At 39.0% G+C, this 27,153-nt stretch overlaps 1 protein-coding gene across 2 annotated transcripts in view; it reads left to right on the forward strand.

Moving 5' to 3' along the window:
• Positions 1-27,153, forward strand: part of OTOGL (otogelin like) — a 174,071-nt gene that overhangs the window by 133,064 nt on the left and 13,854 nt on the right. For both annotated transcript variants that reach the window (XM_068971075.1, XM_068971076.1), the window contains 10 exons: positions 2,357-2,546; positions 4,817-5,031; positions 11,315-11,456; positions 13,960-14,145; positions 15,546-15,758; positions 16,132-16,236; positions 19,167-19,274; positions 21,173-21,274; positions 22,081-22,185; positions 22,271-22,311. In XM_068971075.1, coding sequence (XP_068827176.1) covers positions 2,357-2,546; positions 4,817-5,031; positions 11,315-11,456; positions 13,960-14,145; positions 15,546-15,758; positions 16,132-16,236; positions 19,167-19,274; positions 21,173-21,274; positions 22,081-22,185; positions 22,271-22,311 — 1,407 coding nt within the window. The remainder of the gene's footprint in view (positions 1-2,356; positions 2,547-4,816; positions 5,032-11,314; positions 11,457-13,959; positions 14,146-15,545; positions 15,759-16,131; positions 16,237-19,166; positions 19,275-21,172; positions 21,275-22,080; positions 22,186-22,270; positions 22,312-27,153) is intronic.

A 27,153-nucleotide genomic window follows, 5' to 3' on the forward strand; every position in this document is an offset into this window, starting at 1 on the left:
TGTGGATCACTACAAATTGTGGAAAATTCTTAGAGTTTGTAATACCAGACCACCTTACCTGCCTCCTGAGAAATCTTTGTGCAGGTCAAGAAGCAAGAGTTAGAATTGGACATGGAAAACAGACTTGTTCCAAATTGGGAAGGGAGTACAACAAAGCTGTATATTGTCACCCTGCTTATTTAACTTACATGCAGAGTACATCATGAGAAATGCCAGGCTGGATTAAGCACAAGCTGGAATCAAGATTGCTGGGAGAAATATCAGTAACCTCAGATATGCAGATGACATCACACTTATGGCAGAAAGCGAAGAAGAACTAAAGAGCCTCTTGATGAAAGTGAAGGAGGAGAGTGAAAAAGTAGGCTTAAAACTCGGCATTCAGAAAACTAAAATCATGGCATCTGGTCCCATCACTTCATGGAAAATAGATGGGGAGACAATGGAAACAATGAGACTTTATTTTTTGGGGGCTCCAAAATCACTGCAGATGGTGACTGCAGCCATGAAATTAAAAGATGCTTGCTCCTTGGAAGAAGAGCTATGACCAAACTAGATGGCATTTTAAAAAACAGAGACATTACTTTGCCAACAAAGGTCCATCTAGTCAAAGCTGTGGTTTTTCCAATAGTCATGTATGGGTGTGAGAGTTGGACTATAAAGAAAGCTGAACATCAAAGAATTGGTGCTTTTGAATGGTAGTGTTGGAGAAGACTCTTGAGAGTCCCTTGGACTGCAAGAAGATCCAACCAGTCAATCCTAAAGGAAATCAGTCCTGAAATTTCACTGGAAGGACTGATGCTGAAGCTGAAACTCCAATACTTTGGCCATCTGATATGAAGAACTGACTCATTGGAAAAGACGGTGATGCTGGGAAAGATTTAAGGCAGGAGGAGAAGGGGACGAGAGAGGATGAGATGCTTAGATGGCATCACTGACTCGATGGCCATGAGTTTGAACAAGCTCTGGGAGTTGGTGATGGACAGGGAAGCCTGCTGTGCTGCAGTCCAGGGGGGTCACAAAGAGTCAGACATGACTGAGCAACTGTACTGAACTGAAACTTAAAATTGAATGCATGGCTTTTTTGGACACTAGAATATCTATATATATGTCTTTGACTTTCATAAGGTTGATATATAATAGTGGGTAGGAAATAAGCTTAAACCTGGTCAGCACTATGGTTGTGAGCATTTGGGTGGAAGGGCTTATTTTCGGCTTCAGCTGAACTGCTGATTGGTCATGGATTCAGTTGAAAACTTATTAACTTAAAAAATCATTTAGTGAGTTTATGTGATAAAATGAACAGTTCCTGATCTCAAGTAACTTGCAGTGGTGTGAGGGGTGCATACATGTGATTTTTTGCCAATTAAAGGCAGCAGGAGCCAAAATAATAGAGTCATGGCCAAGATATCATGGAAACAGAGATAGGGCTCATTTAAATGCTGTCTATAGGAGGGTCAAATAGATATTTTTGGAGAAGGTGACACCTGAGATAAATCTTAAAGAAGGAGTAGAAATTCAGCAGGCAAAGGATGTTTCAGCTTGAGGGTGGCAGTATGAGGAAGATTTAAAGATTAGAAATTGGATGGTTAGTTAGGTATAACTTTGGGAATTTTACTGATAGTTATAGAGTTCGCGGTTCATTGTCTGTTATTTAAAGCACTGTTTTCCAAGTAAAATCCTTAGATTGCTTATAGTAGTATTACAAAGAAAGCATGTTAAAACTATAAAATCTAGAATCTAGCTGAAACCTGGAAAGTAGAATTTCTGAAAATCCTAATAATTACTAAGCCTCACAGATGGTTTTACGAGCATTATAAGTAAACAAACACTGATTTAGATCAAAGAGAGAACGCAGATTAAAGAAAACCTCCTGATAAAAAGCTTTATCTTAAATTTATATTAGGAAGTAATAGTGTAATTAACATATATTGAGGGACGCAAATTAAAATAGTATATAACTTAGAGGACGGCTTGGTTTTGTAGAAAACAAAGGGCAATGTTGCTGTTTGGTCACTGAGTAGTGCCTGGCTCTTCTGTGACCCCGTGGACTGTAGCCGACCATGATCCTCTGTTCATGGGATTTTCCAGGCAGGAATACTGGAGCGGGTTGCCATTTCCTTCTCCAGGGCATCTTCTCGACTCAGGGATTGAACCCGAGGCTCCTGCCACATCCCCTGCATTGGCAGGCGGATTCTTTACCACTGAGCCACCCGGGATGCCCCCAGATATTGAATATAACAAGACACGAAAGAGCAATAAAAGAATTTAGGAGTTCTGAGAAACTGTGACAGCAACAGGGTGTATATTAAAACATGAACATTGTTCTAACAGGTGTAAATGCATTATGTAATTTTAGGTAGAAGTGGATTCTGTAGTTGCGCCTTTGCCCTTTTCAAATCAAGGTCTGTCCATAGAGGATTCTGGTTCAATGTATGTGATTACTACTCCAGCTGGACTAATCATAAAGTGGACTCACCTTACGGGGATCATAGACATTCATTTTGGCTCTCAATTTAACTTGTCATCCTACACAGAAGGACTTTGTGGTGAGCGCTGCTTTTCAAATATCTGTTTCTTCTTCTTCTTCTTTTTTTTTTTTCTGTTCACATTACACAGCTTTGGCCCTTGATTCCCTGCTTTGTTTGGACTGAAGAGATGTTACTTTCAGTACCTCCTCTTGTGAATACTGAAGGAAACAATGTCTTTCTATAAATGGAAAGGAAGAAGCAAGATAATACAGTTCAACTTGGGTGTTTTTTAGAAATACATGCTTACCACTGTTGCTACAATACTGTTTGCATTCCTACCATCTCATCCTTATTAAGCATTCATGAAGTCTCATGCATTATTTTACAAACTTTAACTTGATTTTAGCAGTAGCCCTAATAAGAAGGCACCAGTATTAATTTATAAGTGATAAAAATGAGGCATAGAATGATGAAAAACTTAACTTTGTTTCTTATTACTTTTGACATCAAAGAAGCTTAGTTAAGTCATCTTGAAAGGTATATTCAGGGAGCACAATGTTCTGAATATTAGTCCCCGTTTTGTTATGAAGTGTAAAGCCTAGATGTGCCTTTACACTTAGGTTTCATATCACAATATCTTATATAGATACGTAGTTACAAGCCAAAGGAAACAAATTAGAAATATCTCTAGGTACATTAAAAGAAAAATTCTGACTGGTGTCTGCTAGGTGATATCCCCTTTGCAGATGTTTAAGTGAACATCAGTTTCCTTATTTTTCAGATGGGAATAGTAAAATCCACCTTCAAGATTGTTGTTAGAATTGAATGTGAAAGTTAATGTAAAACTCTGAAGATATGATTTAATACAGTCTATAAATATTAGCTTAGCACAAATATACCTATTTTAAGCTCAGTAAATATTAATTGAGTAGAAGTTTATGGATGAGTTCCTGAGTATCTGACCTTATGCTTCAATGCTGACGACTCAAAAGAAATAAAGCAGGTCCTTGCTCTCAACAAACTGCCTGAAATACCCAAATTTCTTCTTCAAAAATGTAGAGCCTTTAGTGGAAAGTTTGGCTAAAATGGTTGATAATTTCCTTGCCTGCTTAGAGCATGCTAAACATAGCACAACCTTCTCTGGTGACTTAAGTCATCATTGTGGAAATACTTATTGAATATGCATTGTGTTGTGTGTACATAAAAATTCAGTAGGTATTACTGAATAATAACTCAGAGACATTGGGAATGCATATTTATTCTGATTCATCACTTCTGTGTGCTATGACTTCTGTTTGATTTTCGCGTTTGTTTTCTTATTTTACTCTCAGCTTCTGCTTTTATGGAGACAGCGTGCTAACTGGATTCTTAACTAATCACTACAGAGAAGGGGCTAGGGTCATCTTTTTGCTAACAAAGATCACCCTCTGAACGTCTACAGTGGGAGAGTGGTGGTTTGTTTAAAGAAAAGCAGGGTGCTGGCTGATAGAGTTGTAGTGACCCAAATTGAGCCTGCACACCAGAATGGGAGGTCTACACTGACAACTTGTTCTACAAAGAAATGCGAAGTCTGCAGGAGTGGTGGCTGGAGGTGAAATGAAAACATATTTTTACTAGCAATTACCTTTCCCCAGGAGAGTTTAGACTTTTAAAATAGCTGTTTTACAGTATAGGTGGCTTAACGAGGTATTTTTATTTTTGTTTGTTTTGGTTATTTATTTTTTTTCACCGTATTCAGTCTCCTGTATATTTACAGGTGTGGGGCAACTATGGCAGCAGAAACCCTTATTGATCTTGATATAATTGCTTGAGGATTAAGATTTGATACTTGAAAAAAAATGTTTAACTCATATCTTTTATAGCTAGGAGTCTTAGGAATTAAGAAAAAATTATATCTTAGAGTAGAGTGGAATTCAGGTAAGGTATGATCAGGATCTAGGTTCATTTCTTTCTACTTCCCTTGGCTTTGCACTTGACTAGATAAAAAGTAAGTTATGCCCACTAGTCTGGGGAATACCTTGTCAGATTTAAGAACTACTTCTTAAATTAGGAGATAGTGGTAATAGTGAAAGAGCCTGAGACAGAATCAATCTTCTCTTTCTTCTCCTATGATCTTTTTCCAAATCTTGCCTTCTAGGATCATGGTTTCTTTCTTACCTGGTTAAGAAAGATCTGCATTATTTAATCCATGTGTAATTAAAAAAAAATCCATCAACATTAGAGTCAAAGGACATAAATTTGGTACTTGATTCAGTAAATTATTTATTCATTTTAAAGCAGTTATTGAGTTGATTTATTTCTGGTTAAAGTGAAAAGAATTTTCTTCTAAATGTCACACATCTTTTTAGGAATTTGCAATGAAGATCCGGATGATGATCTAAGGATGCAAAATGGCACAATCATTACAAATATGGAGGACATAGAATTGTTCATTGAGAGCTGGGAAATTGAGAAATCATTTAAAGTAACAACAAGAAGGCCTGTTAGAAATTGTACTGAGCAGGACTGCAGTCACTGCATTGAGTTATTAAATAGAAGAGTTTTCACCCCATGCCATGATGCAGTAAGTTGAAAGCAACCATAAATCAGAACTGTTGTGTCAGATGTGTTGAGAGTACAAGCCAATAAATTCTTGGTCTTGCCATGATGTTCTTCCACTAAGAATAGTTTATCCCCAGGGGACTTCAAAATCATTCACTGTTTATTGACTTATAGAACAGGAAGAATAAACTATCTTTTCCCCCATGTATTTTAATGACCTGTATCTCCAGCTTTCAAGAAAAATGAAACTTTGTCCTATGAATAAATTCCTATAGAGGAAAGAGATGGATGCCACTCGATAACCCAGTATAAAACCCAAGATAGTGAGGCTTTAGTCACCTCTCAGGTGTGCGGCCTCTCAGGTGTAGACTTAGAATCTGCCACATATTCAATTTAATTGTTCTTTATTAGTCTCTAACTTCCTGACTTGAGGTGACTAGTAGATATTGAAACAACCTGTACTGTTTAAAAAAAGGATCCATTGTTAGAAACATGCTAAGTCACTTTAGTCGTGTCCGACTCTGTGCAACCCCATAGACAGAAGCCCACCAGGCTCCCCCATCACTGGGATTTTCCAGGCAAGAACACTGGAGTGGGTTGCCATTCCCTTCTCCAATGCATGAAAATGAAAGGTAAGGTATGTCGCTCAGTCATGTCCGACTGTTAGCGACCCCATGAACTGCAGCCTACCAGGCTCCTCCGTCCATGGGGTTTTGCAGGCAAGAGGACTGGAGTGGGTTGCCATTGCCTTCTCCGATTGTTAGAAACAAAGGACAAGCAAATACAGCATTTCATGAATCATTAAATGAAAAGTTTGTGAGTATCAAGCACCTACTAGGAACTGTGTTCCTAGTATAACTCCTGTGATACAAAGATGAGTAAGACCCTCTCCTTTCTCTCAAAAAGTCTAGAAGGAAGGCAAGTCCGTGAACAGATTCACCACAGTATACACTGTGGAGATGAATAGGAACCCACATTAGAAGACTTCTCAGAGTTTCAGACATTTGAATTATTTGGAAGGATGTTTGCCAGGAGAGAAGAGGGAGGAAGGGAGACCGAGGCAGAGAAAACAGTATGACAGGAGCTGGGTTGCTAGAAATGACTGTGTTAGGAAAACACTGAAATAGCTTAATGCAAGACTACGGGGAGGCGTCTGGGAAGGAGAGCGAGTGAACTGTCACAGCAGAAGGGCTTCACTCGGCAGGATCTTCCGTGCTCCTCCACTGACTGTGGACGCCATAGACCTCAGCCCATCCTGTGAGTTTCCTGAGGGAAAAGACAAAGGATGTGAAGTCATGGGATAAAAATGGTGCAGTTTCTGGGGCTTCAGTTTTACTCAGATATCTGCAGGCAAATACATTTTAAATGTTGATGTTTTAAAGTGCATGCATATAAAAATGAAAAAAACTGCAAATAATTTTAAACTCATTTCAGTGCCATTGTAATCTATCTTTTTAAAGCATAACAACTTTCAAAAATTGCTTTTTTAACTGGGAACTTATAAGATTGATTATTAAATCAGGAGACTTTTCAGCTTGACTAGTCAAGGCATAGTGAAGCAACCTAGGATACCATTTAATCTGTGATAGTCCCAGCCTTCCCTGCAGATTGTCCCAGTGAATTTGATGGCAAAAGAAGGGGTACTGTTTATTTCGTTTTCCTACTTCTAATATTCATCCTCCTTTGCAAATGTCCACATAGTAGGCAGATGATCTTTTGAAAATGGAAACACGATTGGATTATTTCTCTACCTAAAATCCTTCGGAGTCTTTCACTTACTCTTAGAATTCATTCTTAACTTCTTATCACGGCTTTATAATTTCCTTTGTGCTTTGGCCTGCCTGCTTCTCCAGCTTCCTCTTGTGCTACACTTTTCTGGTTGTCTACGGTCCAGGCACTTCAGTCTCCTTTCAACTGTTCCACTATTTCAAGATTTTCTTGCGTACGGGCTTTTATGCCTGCAGTGCCCTAAGCTGGAACACTGCCCTCCTCTGATCTCTTTCAGCGTGGTGACGCCTCTTGGTTCTATATATAGGCTTTAACCATGACATCCACAAGAACAGGTCTGTTTTAGTCACCTTTATATTACTTATGCATAGTAGGGTGCCTGACATGTAGTTAGGTGCCCAAGAAATTGTGGAAGGATGCAATGGATGAATGGAGGATACAGGAGAATCAGCTCTTGTGGGTTTAGTAGAGAAAGGATACAATTTTTTCATCTTGGGCAGATTAAGTTGTGTGGGACTTTAAGGCTAAAATACCCAGAAAAAAAAAATTTGAAGCTATTCTAGATCTCAGAAGAGACTAATTGAATCCAGAGATCAGATTTGGGGAGTTATTAGTATAGAGAGTTTCTAAATAACAATAACTCATGTGTGATGTGCCAGGGTCTGCTCTGAACCCTTTCCATATATTAGCTCACAGCAGTCTTAAGTACTAGTAGGTTTTTAAAAATTAACTCTATTTAACTTATAAAGAAACTGAGGTGAAGATGTAAATGCCCAAGATGGTGGTAGAAACCTGGGAAATTGATGCGCCCAGGAAGAGCATTTGTAGTGAGTAGACAGGGCTATGGAAGAAAGTAAGTCGCTCAGCTGTGTCTGATTCTTTGCAACCCCATGGACTGTAGCCCACCAGGAGCCTTTGTCCATGGGATTCTGCAGGCAAGAACACTGGAGTGGGTTGCCATTTCCTCCTCCAGGGGTTCTTCCTGACCAGGGGATCGAACTCTCACCTCCCACACTGCATGGAAGAAAGGGTCTAGACAAAGATTCAGAATGAGTCAGGAAGAGGCGACAACAATGAACAGACAGAAAGGCCCCGGAGTGTGGTGCTGTGAAAGTCAAAGGAGAGGGTCAAGAAATGGGGGGCGTGCATGGCCTCATAGGCCTCTGAGAGGTTGAGCAGGGTTTACAGTATCAGTGTTCCCTGGATTTGGCAATTAGGGGGCCTCTTGATGATCAAAGCAAGTATTCCATGCAAAATGAAATGGTTGGAAACTGACAAGATTCAATAGTTGAGACTAAAAAGGAAGTAATGTCTTAGTTTTTATAGATATGGACTTTGGAGAAGAAATAATGGGATATGAAAAATATAAAGTATTTTTACCTGATACTTTGCCCTGTCCAAATAGAGCATCTGAATGTAGATGCTCAGAATGTTTGCAGAATAAATGAGTAGAAAATAATGGAGTAATATTGTTAAAAGTTAAATTATTTAGATTTCAGGTATCTCTAAATCAAAATGAAACATAATCTATAGAAAAAAATGAGTTCTTAATTAAGTTGAGGCATGATAAATTATGCAAATTGTTTGACCAATGTTCAATATTAATCCACAATTTTTGGAGAAGCTTTTATAATCTCATTTAAAGAGCAATGCCATTTAAGAAAACTGAAAAAGTGAAAGTGTTAGTCACTCAGTTGCATCCAACTTTTTGTGACACCATGAACTGTAGCCTGCCCTGCTCCTCTGTCCATGGATTTCTCCAGGCAAGAATATAGGAGTGGGTAGCCATTCCTTTCTCTGGGGAATCTTCCCGACACAGGGATCGAACTCGGGTCTCTTGCGTTGCAGGCGATTCTCTACTGTGTGAGCCAACAGGGAAGAAAGCTGTTGGAGGTTTTATCTATAGTGGATCAAAGTCTTTTTCAGTATATAAAAAAGAGGATTATAATCCAAAATGTAATATCAGAAATAGATTTTTGCTAGGACCACATACTCTATTTCTTTTCCATCTTTGTAAAATAAGTTTATGTAGATTAGTACAGACAATATTTGGGGTTTCCCAAGTGGCACTAATGGTAAAGAACTCACCTGCCGGTACAGGAGACATAAGAGGCATGGGTTCAATTGCTGGATCAGGAAGATCCCCTGGAGAAGGGCATGGCAACCCACTCCAGTATCCTCTCCTGGAGAATCCCATGGACAGAGGAGCCTGGCGGGCTACAGTCCATAGGGTCTCAAAGAGTCAGACATGACTGAAGCAACTTAGCATTCACAGATAACATTTATCTCATCTAAACTGTGTGTTTAAACAATTATAAATTCAGAAGTGATATCTAATATTATGAAACTTTACAGATCTAAGGTCAAAGAGGAACTGTTAGGAATATTGACTTGCTACTACCTTTTGATTTTCCAAATAGTTTTAGTCTTGGAGAATCAAAAATCAATCGAGTTTAGGGCCTTCAGTTCAGTTCAGTTCAGTTGCTCAGTCATGTCTGACTCTTTACAACCCCATGGATGGCAGCACGCAAGGCTTTCCTATCCATCACCAACTCCCGGAGCCTACTCCAACTCATGTGCATCATGTCGATGATGCCATGCAACAGTCTCATCCTCTGCTGTCCCCTTCTCCTCCTGCCTTCAATCTTTCCCAACATGAGGGTCTTTTCCAATGAGTCAGTTCTTCTCATCAGGTGGCCAAAGTGTTGGAGTTTCAGCTTCAGCATCAGTCCTTCCAGTGAATATTCAGGTCTGATTTCCTTTAGGATGGACTGGTTGGATCTCCTTGCAGTCCAAGGGACTCTCAAGAGTCTCCCCCAACACCACAGTTCAAAAGCATCAATTATTCTGATCTCAGCTTTCTTTATAGTCCAATTCTCACATCCATACATGACTACTGGAAAAACCAAGGCTTTGACTAGACGGACCTTTGTTGGTAAAATACTGTCTCTGCTTTTTAATATGCTGTCTAGGTTGGTCACAGCTTTTCTTCCAAGTAACAAGCATCTTTTAATTTCATGGCTGCAATCACCATCTGCAGTGATTTTGGAGCCCCCCAAAATAAAGTCTCTCATTGTTTCTATTGTCTCCCCATCTATTTGCCATGAGATGATGAGACCAGATGCCATGATCTTAGTTTTCTGAATGTTGAGTTTTAAGCTGACTTTTTCCACTCTCCTCTTTCACTTTCATCAAGAGGGTCTTTGGTTCTTCTTCTGCCAGAAGTGTGGTGTCATCTGCATATCTGAGGTTATTTATATTTCTCTCAGAAATATTGATTCCAGCTTGTGCTTTATTCAGCTCAGGGTTTCTCATGATGTACTCTGCATATAAGTTAAATAAGCAGGGTGACAATATACAGCCTTGATGTACTCCTTTTCCTATTTGGAACCAGTCTGTTGTTCCATGTCCAGTTATAACTGTTGCTTCTTGACCTGCGCAAAGATTTCTCAGGAGACAGGTAAGGTGGTCTGGTATTCCCATCTCTTTCAGAATTTTCCACAGTTTGTTGTGATTCACACAGCCAAAGGCTTTGGCATAGTTAATACAGCAGAAGTAGATGCTTTTCTGGAACTCTCTTGTGTTTTTGATGATCCAACAGATGTTGGCAATTTGATCTCTGGTTCCACTGCGTTTTCTAAATCCAGCTTGAACATCTCGAAGTTCATGATTCATGTAATGTTGAAGCTTGGCTTGGAGAATTTTGAGCATTACTTTGCTAGTGTGTGAGATGAGTGCAATTGTGTGGTAGTTTGAGCATTCTTTGGCATTGCCTTTCTTTGGTGTTGGAATGAAAGCTGACCTTTTCCAGTCTTGTGGCCACTGCTGAGTTTTCCAAATTTGTTGGCATATTGAGTGCAGCACTTTCACAGCATCATCTTTCAGGATTTGAAGTAGCTCAACTGTAATTCTATCACCTCCACTAGCTTTGTTCATAGTGATGCTTCCTAAGGCCCACTTGACTTCACATTCCAGGATGTCTGGCTCTAGGTGAGTGATCACACCATCATGGTTATCTGGGTCATGAAGATCTTTTTTGTATAGTTCTTCTGTGTGTTCTTGCCACCTCTTCTTAATATCTTCTGCTTCTGTTTGGTTCATACAATTTCAGTTCTTTATTGAGCCCATCTTTGTATGAAATGTTCCCTTGGTATCTCTAATTTTCTTGAAGAGATCTCTAGTCTTTCCCACTTTATTGTTTTCCTCTATTTCTTTGCATTGATCACTGAGGAAGGTTTTCTTTTCTCTCTTTGCTATTCTTTGGAACTCTTCATTCAAATGGGTGTGTCTTTCCTTTTCTCTTTTGCCTTTAGCTTCTCTTCTTTTCTGAGCTATTTGTAAAGCCTCCTCAGTATACCATTTTACTTTTTGCATTTCTTTTTCTTGGGGATGGTGTTGATCACTACCTCATGTACAATGTCATGAACCTCTATCTGTAGTTCTTCAGGCACTCTGTCTATCAGCTATAATCCCTTGAATCTATTTTTCACTTCCACTGTATAATCATAAGGGATTTGATTTAGGTCATCAGATACATAAAATAACATAACTTATTCCAGGGCACAATGTGTCTCTAGGTTTCACCACAAGACTTCTGTGAAAAGATGTGGATCAATTATACCTATTTTTGGAACTATGAATGTGATGCCCTTTCTGCATATGTGGCTGTATGTAACAAGTTTGACATTTGTATTCCATGGAGAACACCTGATTACTGCTGTAAGTAGTACACTGCAAACTATATTTTCCAACAATCCAACATTTCAGTTTTTTTTTTACATTCACATCTTTCTTTTTACTTTTATCAAAAAATAATTTTGTAAGAATAAAATGAATGTAAATGTAACCTATAGTTAGAGGTCATAGCTCCCCCTTAAGCAACTTCTGTTTTTATCCTGGTATAAATTTAAAGTAAGGGGGACGGTCAAGAAGGTGGAGTAGCAAGACCCTGAATTCCCCTCCTCCAACAGACATACCAAAACTACAATTACTTACAGATGAACTATCTATGCAACTGATCTGAAGCCTAGCAGAAAAGACATTTCACAGATAAAGAGATAAGAGAAGAATGACACCAGAATGGGTGGGAGAGGCAGCGATACAGTATAGTCAGGACCCATATCCCTTGGTCTGTGACCCACACACAGAAGGTATACACAATTGTAGACCTCCTTCCTAAGCGGTGAGAAGTCTAAAGCCCCACATTGGCCTTCCCAGCCTAGAAGTTCTGCACCAGGAAGACGAGTCCCCAGAACTTCTGGCTTTGAAAACCAGTAAGGCTTATGCTTGAGAAAGCTGGAGAGCTATAGGAAATAGAGACTCTGCCCTTAAAGGAAATGCACAAAATCGCCTGTGCTCCCAGTCCCAGAGCAGAGGAAGTAGTTTGAAAGGACCCTGGGGAGGACCGACTTGCTGATGTTGGAGAGCCTCCAGGAGAGGCAGGAGGCACCTAGGACTCCCCTGGGGGTGGAGATGCTGAGAGCATCCATTTTGGGAGCTGATTCTGTGATCACACTGGCACTGGCAAAAGACTCTTTTGGAATCCTCCCCTCGTCTGTTAGTTCCAAAAGCTTATCTGCCCTCCAGTGAGCCAGACCCAGCTTCAAGCCTTTCAGGATCTGCAGACAGCCATGCAGAAAGCCTGTCCCAGCCTCCAGTGTCCCCCAGACACTGTGGCATTGCAGCCTCCTGGCCAAGGGCCAGCCTGACCTACCAGGGCACCCACAGTAATTGGCACTGCCACAGCTGAGGCGTGCACACAGGTTATGTAGGGGGCACTCCTAGAGCTCTAAAGACCAGAGAGAAGTGTGCCCTGATAACAAAAACCAGAAAAAGACACCAAAGAAAAGAAAATTACAGGTCAATATCACTGGTGAATATAGATACAAAAGCCTGCAACAAAACAGTAGCAAACTGAATTCAACAAAACGTTAAAAGAGTCATGCATTCTGATGAAGGGATTTACCCCTAGGGATGCCACTGATGGCTCAGTATCTGCAATCAATCATTGTGATAAGCCACATTACCCAACTGAAGAGTAAAAATCATCTCAATAGTTTTTTAAAAAAGAGCTTTTGACAAAATTCAACATCCACTGATGATAAAACTGTCTCAACAAGCTGGGTACAGAGGGAACATAGCTCAACATAATAAAGACCATATTTGACAAAACTACAGCCAGCACCATACTCAACAGTGAAACACTGTCATCTCCCGCCTCCCCAAGTAGAATAAAATACATAGAAAAATAATATATTGGAGACTCTAGTTACATGACTCCACTTGGGATATAAAGCAGCTCCTGGTGTGCTCGCTCCAGGCCTCTTCTCTCCCCACAGCCCCAGCTGTTGTAGTTCAGTTGCTCAGTCACGTCTGACTCTTTGTGACCTCCTGGACTGCAGCACAGCAGGCTTCCCTGTCCATCACCAACTCCAGGAGCTTGCTCAAACTCATGTCCATCCTGTTGGTGATGCCATCCAACCATCTTGTCCTCTGTCGTCCCCTTCTCCTCCTGCCTTCAGTTTTCCCCAGGATCAGGGTATTTCCCCCCAGAGGTAATCACTGTTCAAGAGTGGGGTTGCTTGATTCGTTGGGAACTTATGACATCTTCAATATACTAGACTGTGAATTTTTTCTCTGCTAATATCTTACCGGTTTACACCCCCGCCATCTGCATGTTCATTTTTTGGTGAGTATGACTTTTTAAGATCATGTAAAAGCAACATGAATTCTCTGAAACATCATTTAGAAACTGCTCAGCAACAGTAATTTCTTTTGACAGTGAAGGATTAAACCTAAATATGTGGCATTTTTCTTTTTTAGGACTTGGTTGAGTTGCATAGTTAAAACATATTTCTGTGCTTATTCCGAGTGGATTGTTGGATCTCCTCCCACTGCACAGAGCAGTAACTTCATAATAGTTGACTCTATATTTATGCCAACCAAACTTGGGCTGCCTGTTGGTAGTATTTATTTGATATAAGTCAGATGAACTTTCCCTACTGTAACATAATACTAGCTGGACACCTGGAAGATGCTCGAAAACACTCATTGATTGTTTTGTTTCTAATTTATGGTTACATAATACTGAAAAATGGATTTGGAAGAGGCTGAAAGTGTGCAAAAATTTACTTTCAGAGAGAAAACTGACATTTCTTCCTCTTACTAGAATTCAAGTAGGTCACTTTTATCATTAGCAAATTCTGTCCTCGGTTATTCACAGCTCTGACTTGTCCAGAGGGGAAGGAATATCAACCCTGTGTGCGACCTTGTGAAGCAAGAACATGTCTGAACAGATGGTTCTATGGGCATTCTTCATGTTTGAATTTAAGAGAAGACTGTGTGTGCAAAAATGGAACCATTCTTCACAGGCCAGATTCAACACGATGTATTCCAGAGAAAGAATGTGGTAAGCAGAAAAGTAAAAACAACACCGTAGGGACCCAGGAAATAAACAAATAAGACTTTTTTTAAATCTTGGAGAAATGTGCAGAAAGGATTAATCAAAGTTCACCTAAGTGTTGGAAAGGAAACAAGTATGTTGTTCGATTGTAATATGATTCCAATCAAAGTTGCCAAAACTGGGGGCTTCAGTGGTAATATGTTTTATTTCTGCTTATGCCTATAATAACTGGAAAAGAATGTGGCAAATTAAGAATGAAGAGAATAGTATGTGGACTGAATTGAAATTCCAGTTATTTCATGTGTTAATGATTCTGCTTTACATGAGCCTGAAATTGTACATCTGCAAAATGTGGAAAGTAATAGGACTTATGCCACAAGGTTAGTGTGAGGATACACAAAAAAATAGAAAATTTTGCAACAGTGCCTAGAGAAAAATAAGCACTCAAGAAGTTTCAGAAAGTGTTAGTATCTGGGAGAAAACATCGAGTATTTCTGCTTTCATTTTCAACCCATTTTGACACATAGTCTCCATGGTGGTTGTGGATTTGAAAAAGTGCAAAATTGAGAAAATTGCTATACAGCACTTTTTATCTATCACAAGGATTTTTGTTATGGTCAAAAGTAAAGATAATAATTAAAGGGGAAGGCAAGTAGAAGCAAAATGCATGTATAGTTTCAGAAACAATCTGCCATTGAGAAAATATTTGTGGAAGGATTTGAGAATACACAGGCATGCTTATATTTTTTTTAGGGACCTGAGAGATTGGTTTAGTAGTAAATAAAGAAAAGTCCATTGGAAGCTTGGAATATGGTGGTCACTTCATTTATCTGTATTATCCTTAAAGAACTACTAGAGGGCTATATTTGTCATTAAGTAAAATGTTCATAATAAAATGAACAGAGTCATTAAACAATATTTGCTTGACTGCCTACTTTTCACATTTAGATTTTAAAGCTGGGATCTTTTGAATTTTGCTATGACAAACATGTTAATGTGAGATAGAGACTACCTTGTTTTCTAATACTACTAAGTTTTTATAGTTAATATTTTAAAACTAATTTAAATTTATGTTACTGAGTTTGTTTAAACTAAATAAATTATACTAGCAAGACTTAAAATGAATAAAAAATAATTAGCAGATCATCTTATTTCTAGAAGAGGTCATGCAAATTTACAGACAGTTGTAGAAGGGAAAAATGTTTTCCATGGACTACAAAAAGTTCATTAAAGAAAAAATGTAAGCTAGTAGTTGATGAACCAAAAGAAGAAGCTGCAAAAAAGTAGATAACATGACAAGTTATCTGTGCCCCTGGACCAAGTCACAGTCTGAAATCAAAACATCACAGCTTGATTTATTTTCATGCCCAAGTTTTAAGTGATATAACATTGACTGTCTTTTTAAGCATGCACTGATCGTGAAGACCAGCCTCGAACTGCTGGTGAAGTTTGGAATGGGGGCATTGACGAATGTGCCCTATACAAATGTTTCGCGAATGGAAGCATTATTCCCATAGAACCTGACTGTGATGAACAGCCCTCGCCAATTTGTGAACGAGAAGCTGAAGTTGTCCTGGGCTTCGTTGATACGTGGACCTGCTGTTCAAAGGAAGTTTGCAGTATGTATGCAGGCTGAAGCCTTACAGGCTATTAATGCCACCAAATATGTTGATATTCTTTGAGAAAAAACAGGGCATGTATGATGCTTGGTGTTAAAAAAAAATGTACCAGGTTAAAGTAACTATTGCCATGAATGTCACTTATACTTTCTCAAAGCAACTTTCACCTCATTATAGTTTTGCGGATTTTGCAAACAGACATGCAAAACTCTAGCTATTATAATTAATAACATTCTGAAAGACATGACAAGATAAAGGGTCTATAATTGCAGTGTAAAAACATGCATATTGAGAATCCTTTTCCTTCTTTAAGTTAGAACCTCAGGATTTTAGTTGTGTACACAGTTTTTTAAATATTTCTGATTATTTCCAGGATGTGACATGACTTTGTGTGAAACTGCCATTCCAACATGTACAAATAGTCAAAAACTGGTTGTTGGCCATAGCCCCTTTTCTTGCTGTCCACAGTACCAATGTGGTGAGTAATGAACTAGGAAAAGTGAGATTCATTGTTCATTCAGAGTAGTAGATTAGATTCTCATTTTTGTGTCTATAAAAAAATTTATCAAACAGATTGTTTGCAGAACTGTCTTGCTAAAGGTAGTTTTTCTTTTAAACCTATGACTTCTTTGTAAATATGTATATATATGAACTTTAATTATATTTATTATATAGATTATATGTATATATAATTAGTTCATTTTAATGATCTTAATTTTAGTAGAAATATGTATTTTAAGTGTATACATTTGTTTTAAATATAAAAAATCTTTCTTATATATTTTTGCTGAGATTTTATAGCAATTTATATACATATATATGCAAATACATACATGCATATAGGTGATTAATCATGTCAGTTCAGTCAGTTCAGTCGCTCAGTCATGTCTGACTCTTTGCGACCCCATGAATCGCAGCACGCCAAACCTCTCTGTCCATCACCAACTCCCGGAGTTCACTCAGACTCACGTCCATCGAGTCAGGGATGCCATCCAGCCATCTCATCTTCTGTCGTCCCCTTCTCCTCCTGCCCCCAATCCCTCCCAGCATCAGAGTCTTTTCCAATGAGTCAACTCTTTGCATGAGGTGGCCAAAGTACTGGAGTTTCAGCTTTAGCATCCTTCCTTCCAAAGAAATCCCAGGGCTGATCTCCTTCAGAATGGACTGGTTGGATCTCCTTGCAGTCCAAGGGACTCTCCAGAGTCTTCTCCAACACCACAGTTCAAAAGCATCAATTCTTCAGCGCTCAGCTTTCTTCACAGTCCAACTCTCACATCCATACATGACCACTGGAAAAACAGTAGCCTTGACTAGACGGACCTTAGTCGGCAAAGTAATGTCTCTGCTTTTGAATATGCTATCTAGGTTGGTCATAACTTTTCTTCCAAGGAGTAAGCATCTTTTAATTTCATGGCTGCAGTCACCATCTGCAGTGATCTTGGAGCCCCCAAAAAGTAAAGTCTGACACTGTTTCCACTGTTTCCCCATCTATTTCCCATGAAGTGATGGGACCGGATGTCATAATCTTCATTTTCTGAATGTTGAGCTTTAAGCCAACTTTTTCCCTCTCCTCTTTTACTTTCATCAAGAGGCTTTTTAGTTCCTCCTCACTTTCTGCCATAAGGGTGGTGTCATGTGCATATCTGAGGTTATTGATATTTCTCCCGGCAATCTTGATTCCAGCTTGTGTTTCTTCCAGTCCAGCATTTCTCATGATGTACTCTGCATATAAGTTAAATAAGCAGGGTGACAATATACAGCCTTGATGTACTCCTTTTCCTATGTGGAACCAGTCTGTTGTTCCATGTCCAATTCTAACTGTTGCTTCCTGACCTGCATGCAGATTTCTTAAGAGGCAGGTCAGGTGGCCTGGTATTCCCATCTCTCTCAGAATTTTCCACAGTTTATTGTGATCCACACAGTCAAAGGCTTTGGTATAGTCAATAAAGCAGAAGTAGATGTTTTTCTGGAACTCTCTTGCTTTTTTGATGATCCAGTGGATGTTGGCAACTTGATCTGTGGTTCCTCTGCCTTTTCTAAAACTAGCTTGAACATCAGGAAATTCACAGTTCACGTATTGCTGAAGCCTGGCTTGGAGAACTTTGGGCATTACTTTACTAGCATGTGAGATGAGTGCAATTGTGCGGTAGTTTGAGCATTCTTTGGCATTGCCTTTCTTTGGGATTGGAATGAAAACTGACCTTTTCCAGTCCTGTGGCCACTGCTGAGTTTTCCAAATTTGCTGGCATATTGATGGCAGCGCTTTCACAGCATCATCTTTCAGGATTTGAAGTAGCTCAACTTTAATTCCATCACCTCCACTAGCTTTGTTCATAATGATGCTTTCTAAGGCCCACTTGACTTCACATTCCAGGATGTCTGGCTCTAGATGAGTGATCATACCATCGTGATTATCCGGGTCATGAAGATCTTTTTTGTACAGTTCTTCTGTGTATTCTTGCCACTTCTTCTTAATATCTTCTGCTTCTGTTAGGTTCATACCATTTCTGTCCTTTATTGAGCCCATCTTTGCGTGAAATGTTCCCTTGGTATCTCTAATTTTCTTGAGGAGATCTCTAGTCTTTCCCACTTTATTGTTTTCCTCTATTTCTTTGCATTGATCGCTGAAAAGGCTTTCTTATCTTTCCTTGCTATTCTTTGGAACTCTGCCTCAGATGCTTATATCTTTCCTTTTCTCCTTTGCTTTTTGCTTCTCTTCTTTTCACAGCTATTTGTAAGGCCTCCCCAGACAGCCATTTTGCTTTTTTGCATTTCTTTTCCATGGGGATGGTCTTGATCCCTGTCTCCTGTACAATGTCACGAACCTCATTCCATAGTTCATCAGGCACTCTATCTATCAGATCTAGGCCCTTAAATCTATTTCTCACTTCCACTGTATAATCATAAGGGATTTGATTTAGGTCATACCTGAATGGTCTAGTGGTTTTCCCTACTTTCTTCAATTTCAGTATGAATTTGGCAATAAGGTATTCATGATCTGAGCCACAGTCAGCTCCTGGTCTTGTTTTTATTGACTGTATAGAGCTTCTCCATCTTTGGCTGTAAAGAATATAATCAATCTGATTTCGGTGTTGACCATCTGGTGATGTCCATGTGTAGAGTCTTCTCTTGTGTTGTTGGAAGAGAGTGTTTGCTATGACCAGTGATTAATCATGTATATATGATTAAGATAAAGTATATATATATTTTAAATGTCTATTTACATATATTTTTATGTAAAATACTTATTTTTAATGTTAATAACCTGCTATTGCCTATATATTTCTTCAAAGATTAAGATTTTTTATTTGAACTAATTATTACTCAATTCAAAGAGAAATGAACCACACTATTTCATTTATTCATCTTACTCTATATAAATTTCCAAATATCTTTCTGTTTTTGCAGAATGTGACCCATTCAAATGCCCCCAGATTTCAATACCAGAATGCAGAGAAGATCAATTCATGATTCAGGTTCAAGAGGAGGAGACTTGCTGCTTTTCTCCTCTCTGTGGTAAGTGTTTTGTGAGATGGTTTCTTGGAAGAAAAGGAAATATCAAAGGAAAATCTCTTATTTGGTGTGAATTTTGTGGAACTCATAGTAACCAGTATTCTGCCAATATATCATAAAATTCAACTAAATTAGAGTTTAGGGAAAAAAGGATATAGCATTTTAAATGATTATTGACATTTATTACAATTGGTACTACTTTTCCCTATTGACAGAGACTATGTATATAAGTCAAAACCTAATCAAAGATATTATAATCAATTAAAAAATAAAGCTAGCACATAGTTCTTTTTAGAGAAAAAATTTAGTCCTGACTTTCCTGAAGAACTAAATGAATAAAGGGCTCTACTAAGCAGAGTAACTCTTTAAAACTTCATCTGCTATATAGGATATGTACGGGATGTGTAAGCACAATGACCTCGAAAAAGAAACGAAAGGTGTCTAGAAAATGACTATATTTGGTGCTGTATATTCTGTCTGATGAACAGGACTTTCAAAAATAAACAGTTCTCTCTTTTCCATTCCATTGGGGAATTATCATATCAAAGACTGGTGATGAATGTAGGTTTCAGATAAACCCAGGTGGATCACAGCACTTCTTTGTGTATAATTTAAGTTTCTTTGACTGCAATGGCAACAACTGATTGATTCTGCATAGGCTGCTGTTGCTGCTGCTGCTAAGTCGCTTTAGTCGTGTCCGACTTTGTACGACCCCATAGACGGCAGCTCACCAGGTTCCCCCATCCCTGGGATTCTCCAGGCAAGAACACTGGAGTGGGTTGCCATTTCCTTCTCCAATGCATGAAAGTGAAAAGTGAAAGTGAAGTTGCTCAGTTGTGTCCAAGCCTTAGTGACCCCATGGACTGCAACCTACCAGGCTCCTCCGTCCATGGGAGTTTCCAGGCATGAGTATTGGAGTGGGTTGCCATTTTCTTCTCTGCTACATAGCCTGTGCTGCTGCTGCCAAGTCACTTCAGGCAGCCCACCAGGCTTCCCCATCCCTGGGATTCTCCAGGCAAGAAGACTGGAGTGGGTTGCCATTTCCTTCTCCAATGCATGAAAGTGAAAAGTGAAAGTGAAATTGCTCAGTCATGTCCGACTCTTAGCGACCCCCTGGACTGTAGCCTACCAGGCTCCTCCATCCATGGGATTCTCCAGGCAAGAGTACTGGAGTGGGTTGCCATTGCCTTTTCTTCATAGCCTACACACAACCAATTATTGGGAGAATTGGATTTTGTAGGACTGAGATGAAGCAGAACAGCCAAACTCTGGGAAGGAGAGAAACCAGCTTCTCTAGGTGGCAGTCACCAATGATTGAGTCAGCCACATCCATTTATTTCCTGTCTCATTGTGCTTCTATGACTCAAATGCTATAGAAAGATATTCTGACTCATGTAAAGTGGGCTTTTCCTACACAAAGACTGATCCTTTATTAAGAGTCACTCCAAGACTGTGTGGGTGGGGCATTTCCTCAAATTCATTGAGAGTTATTATCAAAGTTGGAAGAAGGATACTAAGAGTTCAGAAGAATATGTGCCTACTGTATTGTTCATCCATAAATTGGAGTAATCAAGAGTAGTGAATTAAGAACATTTAAGTAAATCAGTGGCATTTTGATCCTAGTAAGAACAAATAACTCCTGAAATCTCAATGTCCTATACTTCTGGTAAGATGGTTCTTTTATATCACTGTGCTTGGGAAAGTATAAAATAATACATTCAGATAATATTGTTTTTATGACCAAATAAGGAGATCTGTTTTTTAAATCCTTATTTTCCTTGTTTCCTGTTTTGTTTTATATAATATATTTTATTTTGATTTTATATGTGTACAGTCATTTGAACTTATAACTAGTTTGTTTTTAGCTCAACCATGACTTTGCCTTTTTGTTTCATCTTTAGTGTGCAAACCATGTACTGAACCTTTTCCACTGTGTACTGACGGAGAATTTCTCACTGTGGATCTTAATACTACACACTTCTGTTGTCCTCAATATTACTGTGGTAAATATATTTTAATTAATTACAAATATTTTGGTATGTTTGGCATTTAAGAAGTCCAGCACCTCATTTAAAAAATTTTTTAAGGCTAATTTTTATTTATTTGGTTTAGTCTTGGCTGCACTTTGTCTTCAATGCGGGCTTTCTCTAGTTGTGGCGAGCAAGGGCTGCCCTTCACTGCAGTGCTCAGGCCTCCCATCGGGGTGCCTTATCCTGTTACCAAGGACTATAGGCATGCAGGCTACATGCGTTTTGGCGCATGCGCTCTCGAGTGTGGGCTCAGTAGTTGTGACGCTCAGGCTTAGTTGCCCAAGGGCATATGGGATCTTCTCAGACCAGGCATCAAACCCCTGCATTGTCAGGCAGATTCTAAACCACGGATCACCAGGGAAGCCTCAGGCCAGTGCATGTTAGTCGTATGGTTATGTCAGACGTTAGCTGATTTCTAGCATATTAAATATAGAGTGCTTCTTGGACAATTTTGTTACCTTCCCAAAAAAGATTAGCTATGACATTTCTCCTCATCCTAGACTTTCTAGATTTCCAAGTGATTCCGTACCCTTTTCACTTCAGTTCTCTTCTTGCCCCCCTGCCACTTATCAGGGCTCTTGACCAAAAGAGCATGTCCTAGCTGTGCTACTATCTGCTTGTGAGTCCTTTGTTCTGTCCTTATCGACACATTGCAATTGGGTGGTGGGCGGTCAGCTCTGGGGAGATCCCAGTATATCCGTAATGGCAGTGAATGATAGCTAGTGAAAACCAGCAATTAAATGAAGTTAATCTTTACTCATGTTATTTTTTTAATTTAGTGTGTGAGCCAAATCTTTGTCCTATGCCTCTATTCAACTGTGCAGAAGATATGAATCTTGTGAAAGAAAATGTATCTGGTCAATGTTGTCCAACATGGCATTGTGGTAACTAATTTTTATATTTTAAAGTCTTATTACATTGTATTAGTATATAATGATCAATATAAATATGTCGATTTTTGCCTTTTAGAATGTAGCTGTGAAAATCTTGTTATGCCAACTTGTGAAGTGGTAAGAGCACATATTTTGACTGAATTTTTAATATAACATAAATCAATTTTTTGTTCCTTTATTTCTTCATTTCTGATTTCTTCTCAGAGTAAATAGATTTATCCTCTTTAAGTTTTAATTAAGTAAATTAAAAGAAATCTGCTTTGATATAGGGAGCAGTCAACGTTTCATATTTTGCTAGAGATAGGAAGTTCAGTTCAGTTCAGTCGCTCAGTTGTGTTTGACTCTTTGCCACCCCATGGACTACAGCACACCAGGCTTCCCTGTCCATTACCAACTCCCGGAGCTTATACGAACTCATGTCCATTGAGTCAGTGATGCCATCCAACAATCTCATCATCCATCTTCCCCTTCTCCTCCCACCTTCAATCTTTCCCAGCATCAGGGTCTTTTCCATTGAGTCAGTTCTCTGCATCAGGTGGCCAAAGATTTGGGCTTTCACCTTCAGTATCAGTCCTTCCAGTGAATACTCAGGATTGATTTCCTTTAGGATGGACTGGTTGGATCTCCTTGAAGTCCAAGGGACTCTCAAGAGTCTTCTCCAACACTACAGTTCAAAAGCATCAATTCTTTGATGTTCAGCTTTCTTTATAGTCCAACTCTCACATCCATACATGACTACTAGAAAAACCATAGCTTTGACTAGATGGACATTTGTTGGCAAAGTAATGTCTCTGCTTCTTAATATGCTGTCTAGGTTGGTCATAGCTTTTCTTCCAAGGTGCAAGCATCTTTTAATTTCATGGCTGCAATCACCATCTGCAGTGACTTTGGAGCCCAAGAAAATAAACTCTGACACTCTTTTCCTTGTTTCCCCATCTATTTGCCGTGAAGTGATGGAACCAGATGCCATGATCTTCATTTTCTGAATGTTGAATTTTAAGCCAACTTTTTCACTCTCCTCTCTCACTTTCATCAAGAGGCTGTTTAGTTTTTCATTTTCTGCCATAAGTGTGGTGTCATCTGCATACCTGAGGTAATTGATATTTCTCCCAGCAATCTTGATTCCAGCTTGTGCTTCATCCAGCCCAGTGTTTCTCATGATGTACTCTGCAAATAAGTCAAATAAGCTAGGTGACAATATACAGCCTTGATGTACTCCTTTTCCTATTTGGAAACAGTCTGTTGTTCCGTGTCTAATTCTAACTGTTGCTTCTTGACCTGCATACAGATTTCTCAGGAGGCAGGTAAGGTGATCTGGTATTCCCATCTCTTAAAAAATGTTTCTGTTTGTTATGATCCACACAGTCAAAGGCTTTGGCATATTCAGTAAAGCAAAAGTAGATGTTTTTCTGGAACTCCCTTGCTTTTTCGATGATCCAACGGATGTTGGCAATTTGATCTTTGGTTCCTCTGCCTTTTCTAAGTCCAGCTTGAATATCTGGTAGTTCACGGTTCATGTACTGTTGAAGCCTGGCTTGGAGAATTTTGAGCATTACTTTGCTAGTGTGTGAGATGAGTGCAATTGTGTGGTAGTTTGAGCATTCTTTGGCATTGCCTTTCTTTGGGATTGAAATGAAAACTGCCCCTTTCCAGTCCTGTGGCCACTGCTGAGTTTTCCAGTTTTGCTGGCATATTTATGGGAGCACTTTCACAGCATCATCTTTTAGGATTTGAAATAGCTCAGTTGGAATTCCATCACCTCCACTAGCTTTGTTCATAGTGATGCTTTCTAAGTCCCACTTGACTTCACATTCCAGGATGTCTGGTTCTTGGTAAGTGATCACACAATGTTATTTTTTCCATTGGTGACTAAATCTACCTTAGATAGATTTAGTCATATCTACCTTATATAGCTATAGTCTTATATCTAGATAAGTTCACTGGTCTAAAATGAAGCACAATATTGAAAATATATTATCTCAATATTGAAAGTGTTCCCAGTGATTCGTTAAGGAAGTGTACTAACAATGCATTTGTTTCAGAGGAGGAGGAGGTATAAATAGGTAACTAGCTGTCTGTACCTTCTTAGGAGTTATCTCTGAACATGCATATCTTTTAGGAATTACACAGATTTAACTTACAGAAACAATAATTATAACTCTGGTATCACTTTTTTAACTGTTTTAGATGGACACTTAGTATATGGATAATCATTGGATATGACACTTTGCAAGTCTTTTTTTTTTCCCTTTAAATATTTACCTCTATGATATGCTTCTAAGACTTGATAAAGATAATATATTTTTGGCCTTATCTATCAAAGAAGACATGTTTGGGCTTCCTTCATAGCTCAGTCAATAAAGAATCTGCCTGCAATGCAGGAGACCCCTGTTCAATTCCTGGGTCATGAAGATCCCCTGGAGAAGGAAATGGCAACCCACTCTAGTATTCTCGCCTAGAGAATCCCATGGACAAAGGAGCATGGCAGGCTATAGACCGCAGTGTTTTTTTAATAAGTACATTGTCTTAGACACTGAAACAAATATTTAATAATATATTTCTTTTTTAGCAACAGCTTTATTGAAATATAATTCACATACCATACAATTCAGCCATTTAGAATGTGAAATTAAATGGTTTTTATTTTGCTTACAGATTGTGCAACCATCAACACAATCAATTTTAGAAAAATTGTATTACCCTCTGCCCCAAGAAACTCTGTACCTCTTAGGAGTTACTGTGTCCCTCAAAACTCCCTTGGCCTAGGGAATTACAATATCCTCTCTATCTCTATAGATTTTCTTATTCTTAATATTTCATGTAAGTGAAATCATATAATGTGTGGTCTTTTGTGATTCCTTTCACTTAGCATTAGGTTGTCAAGATTCATCTGTGTTGTAGCATGTATCAGTACTTCATTTCTTTTTTTATTCTTAAATAATATTCCATTTTGTGGATATAACCAGACATTTGTCCAAATATGCAGTGGACAATAGCGTTTGAAGAGTTCCTTTACATCACTAGCTATTAGTTAGTAACTCAGATGGTAAAGAATCTGCCTGTAATGTGGACTGACTTTGATCCCTGAGTCAGAAAGATGCCTTGGAGAAGGGGGTGGCTAGCCACTCCAGTACTCTTGCCTGGAGAATTCCTTGGACAGAGGAGGCTTGCAGTTCAGTCCATGGAGTCACAAAGAGTCGGACATGACTGAGTCACTAACTCTTTCACTTTTTCAAATGCAAATCAGAACTACAGTGAAAGATCACTTCACACTCGCTGAAAAGACAGATATCAATACACGTTGGCAAGGATGTGGAGAAATTGGAACCCTTATGCTCTGCTGTGGGAATACAAAACTAGCTGCTTTGGAAGACAGCCTGGTACTTACTCAAAAGGTTAAATATATAGTCACCATATGACTCAGCAATTCCACTCTTAGGTATATATCCATGAGAAATGAAAACATACGTCCCCGCAAATTTGAATGTTCATAGCAGCACTATTTGTAATAGCTAAAAAGTGGGAACATTTTGAGGTGATTTTGCTACTGACTGTAAAGGGGAGGGATGCTTGCTTGAGAATAAAAACAAAATACCATCATATTTGATTAATATTAAGTATTGGTAGAACAATCAAGGAGCTATTTCCTCTGATTGACACTGAGTACTTATGAGAATAAAAGTGTAACTAAATCCATGAGTAAGATCTCAGAGGAAACAAGTTAGGAAGGAAGATGAAAAGATTTAAGCCTAAGCTTGAGAGGACACTGTGGGCATTGTGCTCTAACTATTGAAAAACAGCTAAGTGACTTAAAAGAGTTAGTGAGAGCCTACTTCCTTATCTAATCTTTTGGAATAGTTTACGCAGTGGGAGAGCTTGATTTATTACTATTTTAAACTCTATATTTCTAATATTTTATTTCCAGTCCCACTGGAATTGTATAATGACTAAAAGCCATAAAACATCAAATGTGTTAATGTTTATGAAATTACTTTGCAACCCATGCTGCTGCTGCTGCTAAGTTGCTTCAGTCGTGTCTGACTCTGTGCACCCCATAGACGGCAGCCCACCAGGCTCCCCCATCCCTGGGATTCTCCGGGCAAGAACAATGGAGTGGGTTGCCATTTCCTTCTCCAATGCATGAAAGTGAAAAGTGAAAGTGAAGTCACTCAGTCGTGTCCGACTCTTCTGGGATTTTACTTCTGGGATTTTACCCCATAGATGGCAGCCCACCAGGCTCCTCCATCCCTGGGATTTTCCAGGCAAGAATGCTGGAGTGGGGTGCCATTGCCTTCTCCATTGCAACCCATAAGGCACTATAAAAAGTAGAATATTACTAATTATGGAGGAATTGCCTTTTATATATTACTATGAATGTATCTGAATTATTTTTTCTGTTGATAATCAAATTAGTGTTTATTACTATCATATGAAAATTAAAGATACCCAGGAAAAGTTGATGTCTAAAATACAATTCTTGAAACTTTAGGCCTGAGTCCTACTTGAGAAGAACCAATACAATTTTCCTAGTAAAGAAAAGTTTAAGCGTTGGTTGTGACAGCAATTTACCTACTATCTTGTCTGGAAAATGTCATGGACAGAGGAGCCTGGCGGGCAGTAGGCCATGGGGTTGCAGAGTCACACACAACTGAGCAGAGAGCAGAGCAGAGCAGAGAGAGAGAGCAAGATTATAGCACTTTCTGTACATCAGCTTATTTGAAGCCCTTATATATATTGATCCATTTGTTTCTTTCAACAGTTCTAAGAGGCAGACAGCATTATTATCGCCATTTTGTAAATGAGGAAGGTGAGGAGCAGACTGGTTAAGTAACCTGCCCTAGATCACACAGCTAGTAAGTAGCAGAGCAAGACTGGCAGAAGGGCAGTATTGTTCCTGAGCCTGTGATAGTAATCGTTCACTCTTCTGCTCTTGCTTTATACGCTATAGCAGCGTTGCTC

This window comes from Capricornis sumatraensis, chromosome 4 (assembly GCF_032405125.1).
Source record: "Capricornis sumatraensis isolate serow.1 chromosome 4, serow.2, whole genome shotgun sequence".
Classification (NCBI taxonomy): Eukaryota; Metazoa; Chordata; class Mammalia; order Artiodactyla; family Bovidae; genus Capricornis; species Capricornis sumatraensis.